The sequence below is a fragment of the Rissa tridactyla genome, unplaced genomic scaffold, assembly GCF_028500815.1.
Source record: "Rissa tridactyla isolate bRisTri1 unplaced genomic scaffold, bRisTri1.patW.cur.20221130 scaffold_37, whole genome shotgun sequence".
NCBI lineage: Eukaryota > Metazoa > Chordata > Aves > Charadriiformes > Laridae > Rissa > Rissa tridactyla.
In genome coordinates, this window is record NW_026529584.1 from 1,067,252 (window position 1) to 1,088,287 (window position 21,036).

General features: G+C 56.8%; 1 protein-coding gene across 1 annotated transcript in view; it reads right to left on the reverse strand.

Moving 5' to 3' along the window:
* LOC128903468 (deleted in malignant brain tumors 1 protein-like) overlaps positions 1-20,314 on the reverse strand; it is a 71,969-nt gene extending 51,655 nt beyond the window's left edge. Inside the window, 6 exon segments of the mRNA XM_054187479.1 lie at positions 16,080-16,394; positions 17,009-17,323; positions 17,681-17,995; positions 18,082-18,402; positions 18,636-18,948; positions 20,285-20,314. Of these exon segments, the coding sequence (XP_054043454.1) occupies positions 16,080-16,394; positions 17,009-17,323; positions 17,681-17,995; positions 18,082-18,402; positions 18,636-18,948; positions 20,285-20,314 (1,609 nt within the window).
* Between the last annotated feature and the right edge of the window lie 722 nt (positions 20,315-21,036).

Here is a 21,036-nt window from a genome sequence, read left to right on the forward strand (position 1 = left end):
TCAGTGGCAGTGGCTATCACGGGGGTTGCAGTAGCCGCAGTGTCTGTCGCAAGGATTGCAGTAGCCGCAGTGTCTGTCGCAAGGATTGCAGCAGCCGCAGGGGCCGCCGCAGGGGCCGCAGCAGGGGCCGCCGCAGGGGCTGCAGCAGCCGCAGGGGCTGCAGGTCTGGTTTCCATCTCTTCCCCTTGAGGGTGCTGCATAGTTCTGAGCAGTGCCTGGTAGATACTGGCCAGGGCCCAGCACAGCGCGGTGAGTTGTGCCTCTCTAGAATAGCCACAGCATTTTCCCTTCAAATATTCTACCACTTTATCAGGGTCCTGTAATTGTTCAGGGGTGAAGTCCCAGACCATTGGAGGTGAGTAGTTCTCTAGGTACCTGCCCATGCTCTCCCACATGCCATGCCACCCCTGACTATCCAGCCTCGGAGCAGATCTCCGGGTGGTAGTCTTAAATAGTCGCTTAACCCTAAACAAGACCTGGAACGTATTTAGGAGACATAGCACTAGGAACACGCTAGTTTGAGTATCCCAAGGATATTCAAAATTCTCAAAAGCTGTCATACCTGACCCGAAGGGGAAAAGGGAGGCAAAAGGGCTGGGGAAATTATTAACAAATTCTGAGAGACGGTGTCCAATGTACGGACAGGACAGCAAAACCACATAAACACCCCAAAATAGCCGTCTGAACAGTGATGTTATCATATCATAAACAGATATCGCACAGGACAGCAGAATGATAATCCTCATCCCTGTTCCAGACATGGTAAACAGCATCGCAGGGAGTACATAAGCCATATAGGAATTTATGTAACACAGCCATGAGAACAAACCAAGCAACATGATGACCAGTGACTATTTACCTAATAAAATAAATGCATAAAAAAAAAAAACCAAAACCGTTTTTTCCACGTCCTAGTTGGATTCTGTCGTTATCTCAACCCTTCGAGCCCCACGTTGGGCGCCAAAAAGGACTGTCGTGGTTTAGCCTCAGACGGCAACAAAGAACCACGTGCCGCTCGCTCGTGCCTTCCAAACACAGGAAGAATCGTAAGAAAAGGCAAGACTCTTGGGTTGAGACAAAGGCAGTTTAATAGAACAGCAAAGGGAACAGGCAAACAACAACAACAACAACAACAACAACAACAACAACAACAACAACAACAACAACAACACGGATAGGGGAATATACAAACGCGATTACGGAACTGCCGCTCCCCCGCCGCTCGCCGCTCGCCTGCCGGACCCGGGCTGCCCCAGCCGGCTTTTAAGCAGCAACTTCCTGCCCCCTCCCCCGGCAGCTCAGGGTGGGCGTGGCTCACATGGCATGGAATACCAGGAAAAGTTAACCCTATCCCCACCAGAACCAGGACAGGCTCGTTACAGTGCAGAAAGCCCTAAGGAGCCACAGCTCTGCCATGATTTTCTTCAGGGCTTCTAACCTGGCACAGCTCAGTGGAGAGGTCTCAGGAGTCTACTTAAAGTGGAAGGTTTCAAGAAGCACTTAATAAAAAGGTAATTTTTCATTTGGAAAGGGCTTTTCATTAGTCTTTTTCTTTTTCCAGAGGAAATGCTTGCAGCTTTCTCCAACTGATACTGAACCAGAGGGTCTCCTGAGGAGGACCGGAGAGGTAGCAACTGCCATCTCCTCGAGGTCCCCCACTGTATGGACAACGTTTCCCCCCCACCTCCTCCTCCCCACCGTTTCTCTTGGGGCTGCCTGGGACTTGCATTCTTTTCCTATATCAGACTTGTGCGCTGAGTCTGCAGCTGAATGTTCACAGCTCCTTTGCACCAATTCCTGCCCGATTCCCCCGCAGACTTGGCTGTAAATAGACAAGGGATTCTTATTCAATTTGAACAGCCAGAAGGACAAAATGATACCAATTAATTAAAGAAACCCAATGCTTTCCTCCACTATATGCCAAGTCCAAGCCTCCAATAAGCTCCACCTTCCTCAAACCATCAACATAAAAGAAATACGTTGGAGAGATTGATAGGAAATTCTAAATATACACACAGTTAGTGAGTTGGCTAAAGAGACAGTGTGGCAGATTAAGTAAACTTTGCCTTATTCTTGGCCAAATTTCCATCCCAGAGCCTTGTCACCAACTCATGTCTCTAGCGATGTCCCTGCCCATGTTACATTATGTGCTTGTTAAACAAAACTTTTCTTCTCCAGCAAACTCTAGCAAAACTCTTCCTTGGAGACAGTCTCTCCTCAAAGTCCCCTTGCAACCATACGGTGAATTGAGATGCAAGAATAAACTCATTACAGTTCCTTCACGTTAACAAGCTCCCAGGGGAAAGTCACGCAGTGTGGAGGGCCCTGGCAGGAATAAAGAGCCTTGGAGGTTCAGCAGGGTCTGCTGAGGGCTGTGGGTGACGAAGCTGCTTCAGGAAATGGAAGCGTGCCTCCCTGGGGGCTGAGTAGAGCAGAAAACCAGAGGCAGTGATTTCAGGGTGACAAAGAAAGGAGGCAGAGACATCCTGTGTGCTGTAGCCCCCTGGATGTGCCCTGCCAAGCCAAGGGGCCCAGTGCTAATCCCCAGCTCATTGCAATGGGGATGTTTTTGGTCATCACCACATGAGCTTTCCCTCTGCTCACCACCAGGGCCCATACACGCTGAGTGCCTTCCACACTCTTGCCCCTCAGACTCGGCACGACGCAGCTCCCCCTAAGCCTTTGCCTGGACCCTAACCCTAATCCCTCACCTGCAGCTCTCATCTGTAGCCCTTCCCTGAACATCAACGCCAAAGCTGAAACCCTCACCGCATGCCTCACGCCTAAAGCTGTTAGAACGGGTCTAGAGATGGATCACCAACAATCATTGGAGGGCTGGAAGACCTCTCCTAGGAAGAGAAACTGAGAGAGTTGATGTTGTTGAGCCTGGAAACAAAAAAGTTCCAAGGAGACCTTCTTATATCCTTTCAGTGTATGAGGGAGGCTTGTAGAGAGAGAGAGAGATATATTTTACCAGGGCCAGTAATGACAGGACAAGGGGCAATGGCTTTACACTGAAAGAGGGCAGATTTAGACTGGACATAAGGGAACAAATTTTTCACTAATGAGGGTGGTGAGACACTGGAAAATGTTGCCCAGAAAAGTTGTGGATTCCCCATCGTTGGCGGTGTTCAGGGTCAGGTAGGGCGGGGCTTTCAGCATCCTGATCACAGATGTCCCTAAAAAACAGGGATTGGACTAGATGACCTTTCAAGGTCCCTTCAAACCCAAACCATTCTGGGATACTATGAGGGCAGATGTGGCCACACCAGTGCTGAGTTGAGGGGGACAATAACTCCCCTTCTTTGGATGGCCACAGTCCTACTAACACCACCCCATATGCAACTGGCCTTAATGGTGCTCAGCCTTTACCAGAGGCTCATATGGCATCCCTCAAAGTGCCCAGGCCCCTCTCCTCAGACTCACTCCTCACCTGGTCCTCTCCTACTTTGCCCTTTCTCCTAGAAAAAATTGAGGAGGTTTCTGTTGGCCACGTCCCCAGGTGTCTCAAGGTCCCTGTGCACTGAAGCTCCAGAACATCAGCATTTAAATTGCATGTGCAGATGGCTCATGCTGAGTCGTGGTTCCTCTAACAAGACACCTTGAGTAGCTGTAGGACAGCAGAGGTAAGAAAAGGGGTTACTAGTGTCATGGATGTCATGAGGAAGGTGGAAAGTGCCACTGTCACCATCTCAGAAACACCAAGGGAATGGCCAACAAGGAAACGGTCAAAAAGAGTTGGCTCTTTGTATGGGAGGAGATGAGGATGATCCAAGAGAAGAACTTGAGAGTGGAAGAAGAGTGGAAAAGGGAACGAAACGTTAATAGAATCATAGAATTGTCTTGCTTGGGAGGGACCTTTCAGATCACCTAGTCCAACCATCAACCTACCTCTGACAAAAGCCATCACTACACCATATCTCTAAGCACTATGTCTGCCCGTCTTATATTATTGTTCCGTGGCCTTGCCTTGTGACGAATAGCAGATATGGGAACGAGATAGTACTACGGAACAGACAACCTGCCTACTTGCTTACTACGAAACAGATAAGTGGCCTACTCACTACCTGAGCCAACGTTTCATCAAATTTTGATGAAATTTTGTCCTTTGTGCGAACTTTGCTCATTACAATGTACCAAAACACACCTCCATCCCAGAGGCTACCCGCCCCCAAGGTGCAACCACTCCTCCTTGAGTACACCAATCATGAAGTATTTATGACTAAAGTCACTCAAACTCCACTTTGAAGATAAAATAAATACTATAAAAATAGCCCGAGAGAGGGGGGATATCGGGGAAGACACCATCGCGAACAAGTCAGGAGAATTCCATCACTAACTTCCGGGACCAGTCGACTGGCTGAGCCTTTCTTCCCCGCCATAGGGACGCCTTTGGGTAAGACTTAGATCATACCGAGTGTTTCCTCGGGGAACTTAGAAATCTCTGTAGAGAATCTCTCTCCTACATTTATAGCCAAGCTGTATTGTATATAACTTCATTGTGCCTTTTGTATATTTAACAATATCGTTATTTGCACATGCTTTGCAGACAGTGTATTTATCACCGGCAATCCTATATACCTGTTGTTTAAATAAACAGCACTGTCTCAGTAGCTGGTCGTTTTGGTTTCTCACTGAACGCGACCAAACACTCAAGAGTGGCCGTGCTAGTTCAGGAGCACGACTAGACTGAAGGTGCAGTCCACTATCAGTGTATCCAAATCATAACAGTTTAATACATATTAAACGCGATTGGATTGATAGTGCTGGATTGGGCATCACTCCGAATTTAAACCCAGCCGCACCTGGTCCCCCACCTCGGTGAGGAGTGTTAGAACGCAAGGGGGTTTATCTTCTGCCAAAACCGCTTTGCCCCTTTTCACGCAACAGGAGGGACCTTTCAGATCACCTAGTCCAGCCATCAACCTAACTCTGACAAAAACCATCACTAAATAATAGCTCTAAGCACTATGTCTGCCCATTTTTTAAATAGCTCCAGAGGTCGTGCGTCAACCACTTTCTGGGCAGCCTATTCCAATGCTTAATAACCGCTTCAGTGTAAAAAATTTTTCCAAATATCCTCAGCCTCCATTTCTCCAGGCTAAACAATCCCAGATCCCTCAGCCACTCCTCATAAAATTTATCCTCGAAATCCCTCACCACCTCCTTTGCCCTTCTCTGGACCTGCTCCAGCACCTCAATGTCTTTTTTTGTGGTGAGGGGCCCAAAACTGGACACAGTACTCCAGGTGGGGCCTCACCAGTGCCGAGTACAGGGGGACAATCACTTCCCTACTCCTGCTCACCACACTGTTCCTGATACAGGCCAGGATGCTGTTGGCCGCCTTGGCCACCTGGGCACACTGCTGGCTCATATTCAGCCGGCAGTCAACCAACACCCCCAGGTCCTTTCCTGCAGGGCAGCTCTCCAGCCACTCCTCCCCAGGCTTGTAACGCTGCATGGGGTTGGTGTGACCCAAGTGCAGGACCCGGTACTTGGCCTTGTTGAACCTCACACCATTGGTCTTGGCCCATCAATCCAGCTTCTCCAGATCCCTCTGCAATGTGTTCCTACCCTCAAGCAGATCGACACTCCCACCCAACTTGGTGTCATCTGCGAAATTACTGAGGGTGCACTCGATCCCCTCGTCCAGATCATTGATAAAGATCTTAAAGTGAACTGGCCCCAATACCGAGCCCTGGGGAACAAGCATCAGGGTGACCATCTGCACACAAACATTAACAGCTGACCAAATGGAGCTTGAATCCAGGGGCAGCTGGAGAAACGCTGGGATTTGGCCAACAGAAACATCTTGAAGTCTTTGAAGGAGAAGTGTCCAGATCTGCATCCCGGGGAAGAATAGCCCCAATGCAGCAGGACAGGCTGGGACCTGATGTGCTGAGCAGTGACCCTGCGGAGACGGGGCTGGGCACCCTGAGGGACGCCTCATGAGCCAGTGGTGCACGCTCACTATGAACAAGGCCGGCTGCCTACGGGGCTGCAGGAGGAGGAGCGTGTGCCCCCCAGGCAACTTGAGTCACCTTCCCCTTTGACTCAGCACTGCTGTGGCCCAACGCACACAGCTGTGTCCCAGTGTGCGGCTCCCCATTTTGGAGAAGTGGAGAGGACCTGGAGAGTGTCCAGAGGAGGTCTGCCACGATGGGCTCTAGGGCCCAGTGCACGTGTGCTTGGTGGAGAGTCTGAGGGACCTGGGCTTCTCTGGCCCAGTGGCAGGGAGGCTCTGGGCACTATTGGAATGGCCTGAAACTGGTTGAAAGGTTGTTTCAGAGACAATGGATCTTTTCTTTGGCGGAAAACAGCAGGAGAAAGAAAAAATGCAAGAAAGGGCAGCTTGGGAGGTGGAGACTGGACACCAGGAGAAAGAAATGCCACTGCAAGGGCAGTGCTGTGCAGCAACAGATCACCCAGAGGGAGTCGGGATCAGCCCAAGGTGTTGTGTTTCAGGACCAGCCAAGGACGATGGACAGAGATGAGTAAAGGCAGTGAGATGCTGAGGGGAGAGCAAGATGGGGAAGCAGGGGGGATGTCTGCAGCCTGCAGGGGAAGAGGAGCAGATGTGGGACACCATAGCACCGCCTGTGGTGGAGATGATCAAGGGAGTTGGCAAGGCTGAAAGCCCCCAACACTGCTTATGTCTTTCTCCTCCTGGCTGTGGCTGTTGTCTGTGCCACCAAGGCTACCAGAAGACACGTCATCCTTACAGCACTAGGGCCTTAGCGCCTCCTCTTCCCCACCCGGGAGCCGTCATTCTGTCTTTCTGCCCTTGGCATTGCACGTCCTCCCATCACAATGCCCCAGGAAGAGCCCTGAGCTGTGCGTGTGGGGCAGGATCTCCCTTCCCAGGGGCTGGAGGCCAGGGCTTGGCCCTTTGCCTTCCTCTCACACATTCAGCATTAGCCAGCATCAGAGACACCTCTCCATTGCCTTTGCCTACCTGCCCTCACTGCCTCCAGTTTTCCCTCGAACGAGCCCCCAGGAGCATTTGGCACTAATGTCCCTCAGTGGGACCCATTAACGCTCCAAGAAACTTTGGAGTTTGCATCTGACGTTGACTTCTGGAGAGGTTTCATCAGCTTCCCCTGTGTCTGAGCTTCATGAGCTCAACACCAAAACCACCAGAGAGGTCAATAAAATGCCTTGGGCTGGTCTTGCTCAGTACAGAAATGGGGGTTGGCCGGGCAGCAGGAATCCGTGTTCGCTGCTCGGGATGGGCATCGGGGGGTAAGGAATTGTACTGCATCACTCCTGGTTTCCTATATTCTTTTAAAATGATTGTTAGTTTCTTTCCCGTTACTGGTCTATCAAACTGTCTGTATCTCAACCCATGAGATTTTTATTCCTTTTTCTCCCTCTTCTCCCTGTCCCTCTGCAGGGAGTTGGGGGGCAGTGAGTCAAGAGCTGCGTGGTCTTTCCCCCCACAACAAGGCTGAGGAGTGAGCTGGCTCTGCTCATGTCACTGCAGTTTGAGGACAACCAGGAGTCTCCTTGAGGTTTTCCTGCAGGAATATGCTGAGCAGCTCCTGTGTGTTACGAGTGGATCACAGATGAGGTAACTAGTGAATGGCAGAAGCTGTAACCCCTTTCCCCAATCCCCGCGGCTGTGGAGCAGGGATGACTCCTTGGGAGCCCACAAGCAGAGCTCTGCTCCTCACGGCACACTTGGCCAGCAACAATGAGAGCTCCAACAAGGGCAATGCAGAAAGCTCCCGGAACAAAGGACACGGGCAAAGTGTGTTTCCGCAGCTGGGGTTTGGAAGGGCAGGCGATGGGAAGAGATTTGCTCAGAGCTGTCCTGACTTGTGAGTGGGCTTTCCTCCTTTGGCAGTACCTCGGGAACAAAGGGATGCGATGTCCAACGGCAGCTCCATCACCCACTTCCTCCTCCTGGCATTCGCAGACACGCGGGAGCTGCAGCTCTTGCACTTCTGGCTCTTCCTGGGCATCTACCTGGCTGCCCTCCTGGGCAATGGCCTCATCATCACTGCCGTAGCCTGTGACCACCGCCTCCACACCCCCATGTACTTCTTCCTCCTCAACCTCGCCCTCCTCGACCTGGGTGCCATCTCCACCACTCTGCCCAAAGCCATGGCCAACTCCCTCTGGGACACCAGGGCCATCTCCTTCTCGGGATGTGTTGCACAGGTCTTCCTGTTTGTCACCTTGATGACAGCAGAGTTTTATCTTCTCACAGTCATGGCCTACGACCGCTACGTTGCCATCTGCAAACCCCTGCACTATGGGTCCCTCCTGGGCAGCAGAGCTTGTGTCCACATGGCAGCAGCTGCCTGGGGCAGTGGCTTTCTTACTGCTCTGCTGCACACTGCCAATACATTTTCAACATCTCTCTGCCAAGGAAATGCTGTGGACCAGTTCTTCTGTGAAATCCCCCAGATCCTCAAGCTCTCCTGCTCAGACTCAGACTACCTCAGGGAAGTTGGGCTTCTTTCTTTTAGTACCTTTTTTGCCTTTGCGTGTTTTGTTTTCATTGTGGTGTCCTATGTGTTGATCTTCAGGGCTGTGCTGAGGATGCCCTCACAGCAGGGAAGACAGAAAGCCTTTTCCACGTGCCTCCCTCACCTGGCTGTGGTTTCCCTCTTTATCACCACTGGGGTGTTTTCCTACCTGAAGCCCCCCTCTGTCTCCTCTTCATTCCTGAATCTAGTGGTGTCATTTCTGTACTCGGTGGTGCCTCCAGCAGTGAACCCCCTCATCTACAGCATGAGGAACCAGGAGATCAAGGATGCCCTGAGGAAACTGATTTGACATTTTTCAGCAGCCATAGACTGTGTACCTTCCTCTGCAAAGGATTCACAGCATCTGGTGTGACAAGCATTCACTATTCCTCCCCTCCTCCTTAACTTTTCACATCTCATCTGTGACACAAAGCATTTGTGTAAATGAAGAGTCAGTCTCTCTGTGTGTTTAAATAAAATACATGAACCAGCTAACACTTCTTTTCCTGAGACCCATCAGCAGCAGGGCTGAATAAACGGGAGATGAGAAGACCTTTCTGGCTGCAGCAGCCTGGGGCAGGCTGTCCCAGTGCCACTCTGTCACTGGGGCGGCAGGAGCTGCCTGAGGGTCCCCAGGGCCAGGGCTCTTGTACTGGGCTGGGGAGAGGGGATGGCACAGAGGGGCTGCAGACCCCTCAGAACATCCTGGGGAGGAGGACACAGGGGCCCACTGACTGCCTTTGCCTTGTGCCCAAATGCCCCCCCTCTCTGGGGCTGACCCTCCTCTGCCCCCCAGCAGCTACAGTGCCCTTCAGAGGGGCTGTGGCTGTGGAGTGAGTGCCCAGAGCTCTGCAGCACCCTGGGGCAGGCTCTGCTGTTGGGCCAGCGCAGACTGGGCTGGGATGGAGAGAGGGCAGGGGAGGTGGCAGAGCTTGGAGGGAGCTGGGCTGGGCTGGAAAGTGCCCAGGAGGAAAAATCCTCGGAGTACGGCTTGTACCGTGTGCAGATGCGGGGTGAGGACTCACACCAGAGTGTTTGTGGTGCAGAGCCAGGGCTTGTGGAATTGGTGTCTGTCTCCAGGGTTTGGTAGTCGTGGGGCTGAAGGCATGGGCCTCTGTGAGAAGAGACCAGGGGCTGCTTCCGTGCCAGACAGAGCTGGTTCTAGACAGCTCCAAAAGAAACCCACCGCTGGCCAAAACTGAGCCCGTCAACGAGGATGGTGGAACCTCTGTGAGAGTGTATTTAAGAAAGGACACAAATGCTTGAGTAGGAGAGGAGTGAGGGAAAAACAGTGTGAGAAACAGCCCTGAAAACGCCAGGGTGAGTGAAGAAGGAGGGAGAGGAGGTGCTCCGGGTGCCAGAGCAGATGGTCTCCTGCAGCCTGTGGAGAATACCACAGTAGAGCAGGTATTTCCCTGCAGCCTAAGGAGAGGAGCACAGCGGAGGAGGTAATCCCTGCACTTGGTGGAGAACCCAACACTGGACAGGCTGGACATTTCCTGAAAGAATTTCAGCTTGAGGAGAGCCCATGCTGTAGCAGGTTTATCTCGAAAGACTGTAGCCTGTAAGAGGGACCCCATGGGAAAAGTGGTAGAAGGAAGGGGCAGCAGAGAGGAACTGTTATGGGCTGCCCAGGACCCCCATTCCCCATCGCCCTGCACTGCTCAGGGGGAAGGAGGGAGAGGAGCTGGGAAGGAAGCAGCAAAGTTCAGCAAGGGAAAAAAGGTGTGGGAGGAGGCTTTCCAGGTGATAAGGTCTTCCATCGGTCCTATGCTTCTTTGGCCCTCAGCCTTTGCAGTTGCACATGCCTGGCCTGCCCACTTACCTTCACTCCTGTCCCCTTTGTAGGAGGCCCACACACATCTTGGCACGCCCAGCGTAACGTGGCCTCCACCAAAGCTGGAGCCCACCTGGCCTTGAGGCAGGGAGGGGCCCGGTCCCCTCTGTCCAGGGCTGGGCACAGCTTTTCCCTGGGAACCTCCCTGAGGAGCACTCCTCCTCTGTGTCAGCCTGGGGCCCGGCAGGGGTGGCCCAGGGACAAGGGCTGCTGGGGCAGGGCTGAAGGAGCTCAGCTGGGAGAGCGTTAGACTGAAGATCTAAAGGTGCCTGGTTCAGCCCTGAGCTTCAGCAGTGATTTTTCTCCCTCTGCTTTTTGCAGAGCCCGTCTGCCGCCTTCCAGCCTGCCCCAGCCCTGCTTGCTCCTTCACCTCTTGCCAGAGCACTGTCCCTGCCCTGGACCTGCACATCTGCGGCTTAGAAGGAGCCTTCCTCCAGCCCCACAAGTCCCCAGCCTCCCCCTGGGCAGGACTCTCCACTCAGGGCTGCTTTGGGGTGGTCTCCAGCTGTGCCCCCTTCCCTGCTCCACAGGATCGGGATGTGTCCTCTGCGGGGTCTCTGCACGACCCAATTCCTCTCCTCTTTGTCATGCTTAAGGGTGCAGAGTCTGTTCCCCTCCTCAGGCGCCTCCTGCACCTTGTCTTGAGTTCCCAGAGCAGAGGCCACTGGACCCATAGTCCCAGGGAGAGGCACTCCCTGGAGCTGTGGCCTGAATGGCAGCATCCTTCCCCTGGGGGGGTGTTGCAGTGAGACCTCTGATGTGCCCAGGACAGCTGACAAAGCCACGCTGAGGATCACCCACCGGAGTGCATGGCCATCGGTATTGTTTAGTCACACGCTGTCCTGAGCATAATTTCTTGTCCCCCTTTGCCCCCCTGCTCCAATGACTGGTAACACACCAATATGCTCCTCTCTGGGCATCAGCCCCATGGAGATGGACACCTGCCCTTCACCCCACCTCCAGGAATGCTGCGGGGCAGAGGGGTGCAGGAGGAGGCCCGCTACATGGATGAGGGCGTGTGAGCTTTCTGCCCCCATGTTGCCCCATCGCACACCCTGGGGTGCCATCAGAGCCTGGGGGCACCTCACCCCAGGGAGGGCATGTCCCTCACCCTGTTGTACTTCTCCTCCTGTGCCGCTGCGCACAGATGTGGCACACAGGGGGGTTGCCCTTGCCCTGGGGGGCAGAGGAGGCTCAGGAGTTTTCTCCTCTCCGTTGGCCCTGGAGGGGGCCAGAGCGTGGGAGCAGCACCTGCAGCCAGAGCCTCCTTCTGCCCCATCGCTCTTCAGAGACGCTGGAGGGGCAGTGCTCTGCAGTGCAGCCCTGTGCCAGGATCAGGCCCCAGGGGAGAGGCAGTCCGCACTTCCCCCATCTCAGGATGGATCAAGTGCTGTTTGCTGCAGAGGGTCCCTGGGCACCCAGGGGACAACGGGGCTGTGCCTGTCACAGACCCCTCATGGGAGGAGAGTGTCTCCTGCTGGGAAGGCTCTAGAGGGTGTAGCTCAGTGGCAGAGCGCCCACTTTGCATGTGGGAGATCCTGGCTTCCATCCCCAGCATCTCCAAGGGGCTTCTTCCCTGAATGCCCAGCCTCAGGGAATCATAGAATCATAGAATAAGAGAATCTTCATGGTTGGAAAGGACCTTTGAGATTATCGAGTCCAAACACACACACACACACACAAAAAACAAAAAAAACCACAAAAAACCCCAACAACCTGAAATCTCTGTCATTCAGAGAATGCTCTGAAGTGCCAAATCTAGACGTTCCTTAAATACCTCTAGGGATGGTGACTCAACCCCCTCCCTGGGCAGGCTGTTCCAGTGCCTGACCACTCTTTCAGTAAAGTCATTCTTCCTAATATCTAACCTAAACGTCCCCTGCCGCAACTTCCAACCATTTCCTCTGGTCCTGTCATTATTCACCTGGGAGAAGAGGCCAACACCCATCTCTCTCCAGCCTCCTTTCAGGGAGTTGTAGAGGGCAATGAGGTTTCCCCTCAGCCTCCTCTTCTCCAAGCTAAACATGCCCAGCTCCCTCAGCCTCTCCTCATATGCCCTGGTCTCCAGACCCCTCACCAGCCTGGTAGCTCTCCTCTGGACATGCTCCAGCACCTCAATGTCCCTCCAGAACTGAACACAGTACTCGAGGTGAGGCCTCACCAGTGCCCAGTACAGAGGCACCATCACTTCCCTGCTCCTGCTGGCCACGCCATTCCTGATACAAGCCAGAATGCTGTTGGCCTTCTTGGCCACCTGGGCACACTGCTGGCTCATGTGAAGCTGGCCGTCCACCAGCACCCCCAGGTCCTTTTCTGATGGGCAGCTTTCCAGCCACTCTGCCCCAAGCCTGTAGCGTTGCTTGGGGTTGTTGTGACCGAAATGCAGGACCCGGCACTTGGCCTTATTAAACCTCATACAGTTGGCCTTGGCCCGTCAATCCAGCCTGTCCAGGTCCCTCTGGAGAGCTTTCCTACCCTCAAGCAGATCAACTCTCCCACCTAGTTTGGTGTCATCTGCAAACTTACTGAGGGTGCACTCAATCCCCTCATCCACATCATTGATAAAGATATTAAACAAAACTGCCCCCAAAACTGAGCCCTGAGGGACACCACTGGTGACCGGCCGCCAAGAGGATTTCACCCCATTAATCACAACTCTCTGGGCACGGCCATCCAGACAGGTTCTTACCCAACGAAGAGTACACTTGTCTATGCCATGATTCACCAGCTTCTCCAGGAGAATGCTGTGGGGGACGGTGTCAAAGGCCTTGCCAAACTCCAGATAGACAACGTCCACAGCCTTCCCCGCATCCAGAAGGAGGGTCACATGGTCATAGAAAGAGATCAGGTTTGTTAAGCAGGACCTCCTCTTCCTAAACCCCTGCTGGCTGGCCCTGATCCCTTGGCTGCCCTGCGCTTGCCGTGAGAGCTCACTCAAGGTGATCCTCTCCATGATCTTTCCTGGTACCGAGGTCAGGCTGACAGGCCTGTAGTTCCCCAGATCCTCCTTCTGACCCTTCTTGTAGATGGGCGTCACATTAGCCACCCTCCAGTCATCTGGTACCTCCCCTGTTGACCAAGATTGTTGATAAATGATGGAAAGGCTGGAGCTGGAGCCTCTGGTCCTCTGCAGGCACTGTGGGCCTGCCCTGCCCAGCCAGGGTCTGGCTGTGGGGTGAGGAGGGCTGTGTGCGCTGCCTCTTTGGAGCTGTGCTGGACCTGAGCTCAGCTCACTGCCCTGCACCACACACCCACCTGAGACATGCCCCTTCCCCACCGCCATGTCTTTGGGCTCTGGTTTCCTCCAGCCACCCTCGGGGAGACACTAAAGCACCTGGGCAGGCAAGCACAGCTCTGGCTCAAAGGCTTTTAATAAGAACCAATATGGGGGCCTGTGTGTAAAAACAGGGGACTCAAAATCGAGGAAACCCCTGGCAGATTCTGCTGCCCGTGGGAAAAGGGAGAGGGTTCCCTGGTGCTCACGGCTCTCCCAGCTGCACAGACCTCTCCTCCCTCCTGGCTGCCCCCAGCTGCACTGCAGGGATGGGCTCTCCTGGCCCGGGGCTCAGGGACCGTTGTGCACTGAGCTCCGGTGTCACAGCCTCTGTGTCCTCAGGGGGATGTGCCACAGACACCTCTTCAGCATCGTCATAGCCCGTGCTCTCTGGGGACAGGGACCAGCCATCCCCCTCAGCTCCGGGGACCACAGCAAGGAAGGCCATTGCATGTTCACCCCATGGGGTGCCTCTCCTGGGCTGTACATCACCTTCCTCCCTTCTCCTCACCAGTCCTGAGACGTTCAGCTCCCTCTCCCACCCATGGTGCCCCCAAAGAAAAACTCCTGGGGCAGGTTCCCCCACCCCAGCACATTGGGCTCTCAGTGTGACAGTGATTCATCCATCACCAGGGATGCCACCCCAGGAACCAGCAGCACTTTCTTTCCCTCTCACCTCCAGGGGTATCCGTGGGTCCAGATCCTTCCTCTGCCACCCTGGGCATTTCCCAGTCTTCCTGCCAAGGGGAAGGATCCTCCCCAGGGTCAGAAACCTCCCTGGCATCATCATAGCCATCAGCTGAGTCACCTCCAGGCAGGACAGGGACGTCTGAAAGGAGAGGAGAGCTGGTGACAGTGAGAAGATGCGTTCTGCAGAGCAGAGGATGGGAGGATGCGCAGGGGATGAGGCTCCGACATTGGTGTTTGCAGCCCCACAGGAGATACCACATGTCCTCCGAGCTCTGACGGTGACGCTCAGTGACACTGCTGTCCATCACATGTCTGCAGGGAGGGGAGATCCACCCCTTCCTGCCCCCCATTACCTGGTGCTGACCCCGGACCATCCTCCTCCTCGCTGTCCCCGGGGTAGGGCTGCAGCTTGCTCAGGGACCCCTCTGAATAGGAGCCTGGAGAGAGGCCCAGCGGGCGTCAGGGGAGTGCGCTGTGCTGACCCAGCTTGTGCTCAGTGCTGCTGGGGACGTGGGACCCACAGAGCCACGGCTGCACGGGGACGAGGGCTCAGGACTCACCCTGCTGCCCTGGGACAAAGCCCATCTCCAAGGGCCTGCCAGAGCTGCCCTGGGACAGCCCCTTCCCTCACCCCTCAGGTGTCCCCCAGGGTGCAGGGGCAGGCAGAGAGGGGCTGTCCCCAAATGGGACGCGCAGAGCAGGTGGGGAGAAAGCTTCTCTCCTGGGCCCAGGACATGGGTGCTCCCCACACAGATCCAACAGCCCCACAACCCCACGAACCATGGGTTAGGGGGCTGCAGGGCTCAACCCTGGGTGGCAGCCAGGGGAAAGAGCACTGTAGATGTGTCCTCAACGAGGGACGCACACCAACCTGAGCCGCTGAACCTTGCCTGCTTCTGCCATGCTGGGCTGGAACCGATCTCCTCGTACACAGCCTCAGGGAAGGGCTCCTGAGCTCTCTCAGAGCCTGTGGACAGAGGCAGGGCTGGCCCAGGGATGGTCAGAGAGGGGATGGGATCCCGCAGAGAGCACACACTCTTGTCCCCCCAGCTCTGCCTCTCCCACTCACTGACACCCCACGGCACCCCTGGCCTTGCCAGCAGGCATCTTCCCCTGGGAAGGGACCCACCTCTGCGCCCAGCCCTGGAGCTTCGCACTTGCCCGGCCAGGAGGGCCAGGAGTAGGCAGAGAAGGGCTCCCAGGATGATGCACATGATGACGGGCAATGAGACTCTCCCGCTGCCGGTCAGACGGCCCTGCGTGGGATCTGCATGGCAGGAACACAGAAAGGGCAGCACCAGGCCTGGGAGAGGTGAGGGGCCGGCACACCCCAGTCCTGACCCCCATTACATACCGGGTTTCAGGGGATGAGGGATGGGGAAGCTCCCACCTGGCTGGGTGAATGACAGCCCTCCCCAGCCTCCCGCCCCACCGCTACCCCGGTGCCTCCTCCTGGGAGTTTCACAGCCCAGCAAGGAGCCCCTTCCCCCCGGCTGTGGGTCACAGCCTGGCCCCAAGAAGACCCAGTGCTGGTGGGGAGGACGGGTTACCTGCTGGAGGGGTTGGTGCTGCCGTCCTGGGTGCATCTGCAGAGGAGGAGAAGGAGAGCTGGGCTGAGAGGGTGGGGGTGCAGGTACCAGGGAGCCTCCTCTCTGACACACCGTGTGTGTGTGTGTGTGCGCACGTGTGCATGTGCAGACATCCCTGCCACATCCCACCCAAATCGCCCCTCCTGCACGACTGGTGAGCATGGCCAGGAAGGAGCGCAGGGCTCCCTGTGAGGTGTCCCAGCCCTGCCGCTCACCTGAGCAGATCACGGCCGCGTCCTCCTTATGGCGGCAGGCACCGCTGTCCCCAGGCCGGGCCCAGCAGTCCTGCAGAGATGGCTCTGTCCCCCGGCACTCCACCTGCTCCAGCCAGATGGGGCCGCTCCCCTCCCCAAATGCAGCCTCGGCCAGGGCAGACACCGCAGGGCCACAGCCCAGCTGCCTGCATGCCACCTCGGCATCCCGCATGTCCCAAGAGTCGTCACACACCGTCCCCCAGGAGCCGCGGTGCCACACCTCCACTCGGCCGGAGCACCCCTTCTCCCCTCCCACGGCACGAATCTTCTCCCTGTCTGGAGAAGGCAGAGAGCTCCCAGGGCCGCGGGACAGCAGGCAGAGCCCTGCCAGGCGAGAGGGGCATGCAGAGGAGCAGCTACCTGTGCAGCTCGGGGTGCTGGGGCACGCAGCCATTGGGGCCGGGGGCGTTTCTGCCTGACTCCCTGCAGAGGGAAACGCTGTGGTGAAGGGGCTGCTGCAGGAGGCCGTGCAGCAGAGAGCGGGGCTCAGCTCAGCTCGTGCCACCCACCCATGGCAGCAGCTGAACCCTGGTCCTTCGGGGGACACACACTCGGCAACGTGGGGGACCCTGACTGCTCAGCCCCAAAGGGACCCTGGGTCACAGAGCAGCAGGAGGGTGTCCATGGAAGGGACACTCCTCAGAGCCCTGGCTGTTCCCTTCTGGGACCTTGCCTCGAGAAACCTCTGCCTCAACCAGGCGAAGCTGGGAGCCCGGCTGGCAACCGCTGGTGAATGTGTGGGGCTCCGGGAGAGGAAGTCCCATTTTTGGTACCAGCAGCAGCAGCGTCTGGCTTGGAAACGAAAGGCCCCTGCAGGCCCAGGAATTTGACCATGCCCAGCCAGGAGCAGGAACGCAGGGGATGCTGGTGCCCGGCTAGCTCAGAATTACCCTTGCAGGTGATGTGGGTCTCCTCTCGCAGGTCATCGCATGACTGCGGGTGCCAGGGAGCGGAGGGACACTGCCAGAAGGAGCTGTTTCTCTCCCCACACTCCACACGATCCAGCCAGGCCGTGCCAGACAGCCTGCCGTAGGGCCGTTGTGTTTCCAGGGACCCTCTGTCCCCGCAGCCCAGCTCCTTGCATGCCAGCGACACAGTTTCAGGAGTCATGGAGTTGGAGCAAACGCTCCCCCACGTCCCATTGTAGAAAACCTGCAGGCGCCCGGAGCAGTTGGTGCCGTTCTCCAGCCTCAGGGCCATGAACTCTGGGAGGAAAGGCAGCGAGGGGGAACAGGCTGGGCTGGGGCTGGGGGAGCAGGGACACCCCTGCACCCGCCAGGCCCTCAGACAGGCAAAGGCACGTCCAGCAAGTCCCCCTTGCACCCACGGACAGAGAAATGTCCCTGATGGACAGACACCCCTGCCCTCCCTGCTGCCCGTCAGGGACAGCAGAGCTCCCCAGGGACCCCCGGTGGGACTGAGGGCACCTGTGCATGGGTGTCCCCACGATGGCCTTTGTCAGGGGCTCAGAGCTGGCCAGGAACAGCCTCGGCCGTGTCCGGCTCTCCCCTCGTCCCGGCCTGCCTGGGCACTGGGCTCCCACCACAGCTCCCGGCACACACCTGAGCAGACGACTCCTGCGTCCTCTTTGTGCCCGCAGTCGTGCTGCCCCCAGGACCCTGCCGGGCAGTCCCAGACAGCAGCTTCGGCCCCGGAGCAGTTCACGCTCTCCAGCCAGATCTGAGCGGAGCCTTCCCCGAAGCGAGCGGAGCCAACCGCCTCCAGCGCCCCTCTGCAGCCCAGCTGGCGGCAAACAACGGCAGCATCAGACAGGTCCCAGCCGTCATCGCAGACGCTCCCCCAGCTGCCCTGGTAGTAGATCTCCACTCTCCCCGCGCAGCGCCCAGGCCCGTTCACCAGCCGCACCTGACGGCTCCCTGTAGCAGGAGGAAACCCCGGCTGCCGTCAAGGGCTGGCTGCCCACCCAGCCCAGAGCCTGGGGGGGCCGTGCAGCACCACTCACCCCAGCAAACCACCCCCATGTCCTCGGCAATCCCTGCTTCCAGCGCACTCTCAGGCAGGGAGGTGTTGCAGAGGGTCAGGTTGGCCTCGTGCCCTGCACACCGCACCCCGCGCAGCCCCACGGGACCCGTCCCTCTCTGAGCCTTCGGGGGGTTGTAGGCTGCCTCTGCCTCTCCGCACTGCAGCTGCCGGCACACCACGCTGGCCTCCTGCACGTCCCACTGCTCATCCAGGACTCTGCCCCACGTCCCGTGCTGGAAGATCTCCACTCGCCCGTCGCACGGGCTTCCTCCACCCACCAGCCGCAGGGATGCGAAGCGAGCTGGGCCTGGGGAGAGCAGCCATGCCCCAGCCCTTGGCGGCATCAGGGAGCCCGGCAGCCTGCAGCATGTCTCCAGGCTCTGGCACCCTTGCAGGAGGGCCTTGGAGCTCGCCTGCCTGCCGCCAGCCCTCTGTGGGGACCTTCTGAGCCAGAGCCTTGCACTGCCACAGGGTCCCCTGCTTTGGGAGCATTTAAGAGGAAAACAGAGTAACCGAGTGTTTTCCTGCACTCACCTGAGCATATGACAGCAGCGTCGTTCTCATGGGAGCACGGCGAGGCCCCCAGGGCAGTCACTGGGCACTCTCCCAGGTGGGCTTCAGTCCCGTCACAGTGGAAGGAGTCTCTCCAGACAGGGCCGCTTCCTCTCCCAAAATGCTCTCCTTTAGGAATGGACTCAGCAAACCCGCAGTTGAGGTGACGGCAGAGAACGTGGGCGTCCAAGAGGTCCCAGCGGGAGGCACAGAGGGTGCCCCAGGTACCCTGCACATGGACCTCCACCCTCCCCTCACACGCCATGCTGCCGTTCACCAGCCTGAACCCTGTGAACTCGGGACAGAGAAGGATGAGACAGGGCAGACTTGTGCTTTTCTCCCTTGGGTGGTGGAGTAGAGGGCAAACGGACACCCTGCCTTTCTCCTCCTTCTGCACCATTTTAGGGCTGCAGACAAACATTCAAGGTCAGGTCTAATGGGGCTCTGAGCAACCTGATCTAGTTGAAGAGGTCCCTGCTGGTTGCAGGCAAGTTGGACTAGATGACATTGAAAGGTCCCTTCCAACCCAAACCATTCTATGGTTCTGTGATCACCCCTTCTGTCCTCACATCCATCACAGCACAGTCCCATCCCTGCTCCCCCATCATCGGCACACCCCCGGTGCTAACACCCTGCCCTGAGTCCTTACGTGTGCAGGTGACACCGGCAGCATTCGCGTGGGTGCAGGGCTGCTCGCTGGGGGACCCCGTGGGGCAGGAGCTGAGAAGGGATTCATTCCCCACACACTGCAGCTCTCTGTCCCACATGGGACCAGCCCCTTCTCCAAAGTGAACTGCCCCGGGGACAGACAGGGCTGTGCCACACTGCAACTCTCTGCAGACCACGTTGGCAGCTTTGGGACCAAAGGCGGAGTCACAGACAGTTTTCCACTTGTTCCTATCATGGATCTCCACTCGTCCTGAGCAGGGATTGTCCCCTCCAACCAGCCGGACAAATCCTGGAGTAACCAAAGAACCCTGTGAGTTCCCACAGCCCTCTGGCAGTTACATACCCATGTCCCACCTGGCCTGCAAGGTGGCCACAGGCAAAGAGCCCCACGACCCTCCCAGCAGCTCCCAATGGGTGCTGATGGCACAGATATACCAGGGACACCCTGCTCCTCTGCCCAAGGACAGGGCTTTTTCCCTTGGAGCGACCCCTTTGCTTTGGTTGAGGGACTTGTGTCTGCCAGGAGGCACAACCCAAAAGCCACTGGCCACTCTGCACCCTTCTCTGGGGCTGTGGGTGGCCACGTGAGCAGCTCTCGGTGCCTCTGGCACAGGGGAACCTAGCCCTCAGCACTGCCAGACAGGTGCTGGCTGAATTGGACAAGAAAGATGGGGGATTCAGAAAGAAAGGGGGATTCATCTCCCAGCCCCAGGCACCAACTGAGGGTGGGATGAACCATCTTGGGGCCCAGTGGTGGGTGAAGCCCACTGGTCTTTCCTCAGGGACCAGGGACACCGGCAATGACAGTCCCAGCTTGGCAGCGTGACCAGCAACACAGGACCCTGCCCTGGCAGCCGTTCATTGCTCCCTGAGGGCACAGCCAGGTCCCTTCTCCTGTCCCAGTCCCAAAGGTGGGGAAGAGATTGGCTCCTTACCTGAGCATGTCACTCCAGCATCCTCACCATGATTACAGTCGCTTTGACCCCATCCATTGTGTCTACAGTCAGACAGGGCCGACTCTGTGCCGTGACACTCAACATCATCCATCCAAATGCAGCCAGATCCTGGCCCAAAATGTCCGTACTTAGGAGCTTCATGAGCAGACCCACAGCCCAGCTGCTTACAAACCACTGCAGCATCATTCGTGTCCCAGGAGTCATCACACACGGTCCCCCACTGGCCCTGGTGTTTCACCTCCACTCTCCCAGCACAGCGTCCACCGCCATTCTCCAGCCTCACCTCCGCAGCCCCTTCAACCACCGAGATGGGACTGGTCAGGAGAGCGCCGAGTCCCAGAGTGCAGGTCTGGGGTCCCCCCTGCCTGTCACAGGCACCAGGATGGGAGCCCTCTCCCCTCCAAGCTCTCCCTGGGGATGTGTGTGTGTCCCCCCACTCCCCATGGGCTGTGCAGGCTGGGGGTGCTAACTCCAGACCTGCCCGGCCATTTTCTGTCCCACAGCCCTCAGCACCTCCTCCCACCTCAAAGGGCCCCTGCCCATGCCCACCCAAAACCTGTATCGCCAGGCCGTGCGCAGGGCACCTGCTCCTCCCCAGCCCAGCACCCCTTAACAGCATCATGGAGACACCCCCTCCCACCCAGATGGACACAGGCAAAGGCACAGGGTCCATAGACCTGAGCTCCTTCTGACCCTTATCTCAGCCACACTTGGAAAGAAACCCTCTTCCCAAAGGGCTCTTGATGACCCCACTGGTA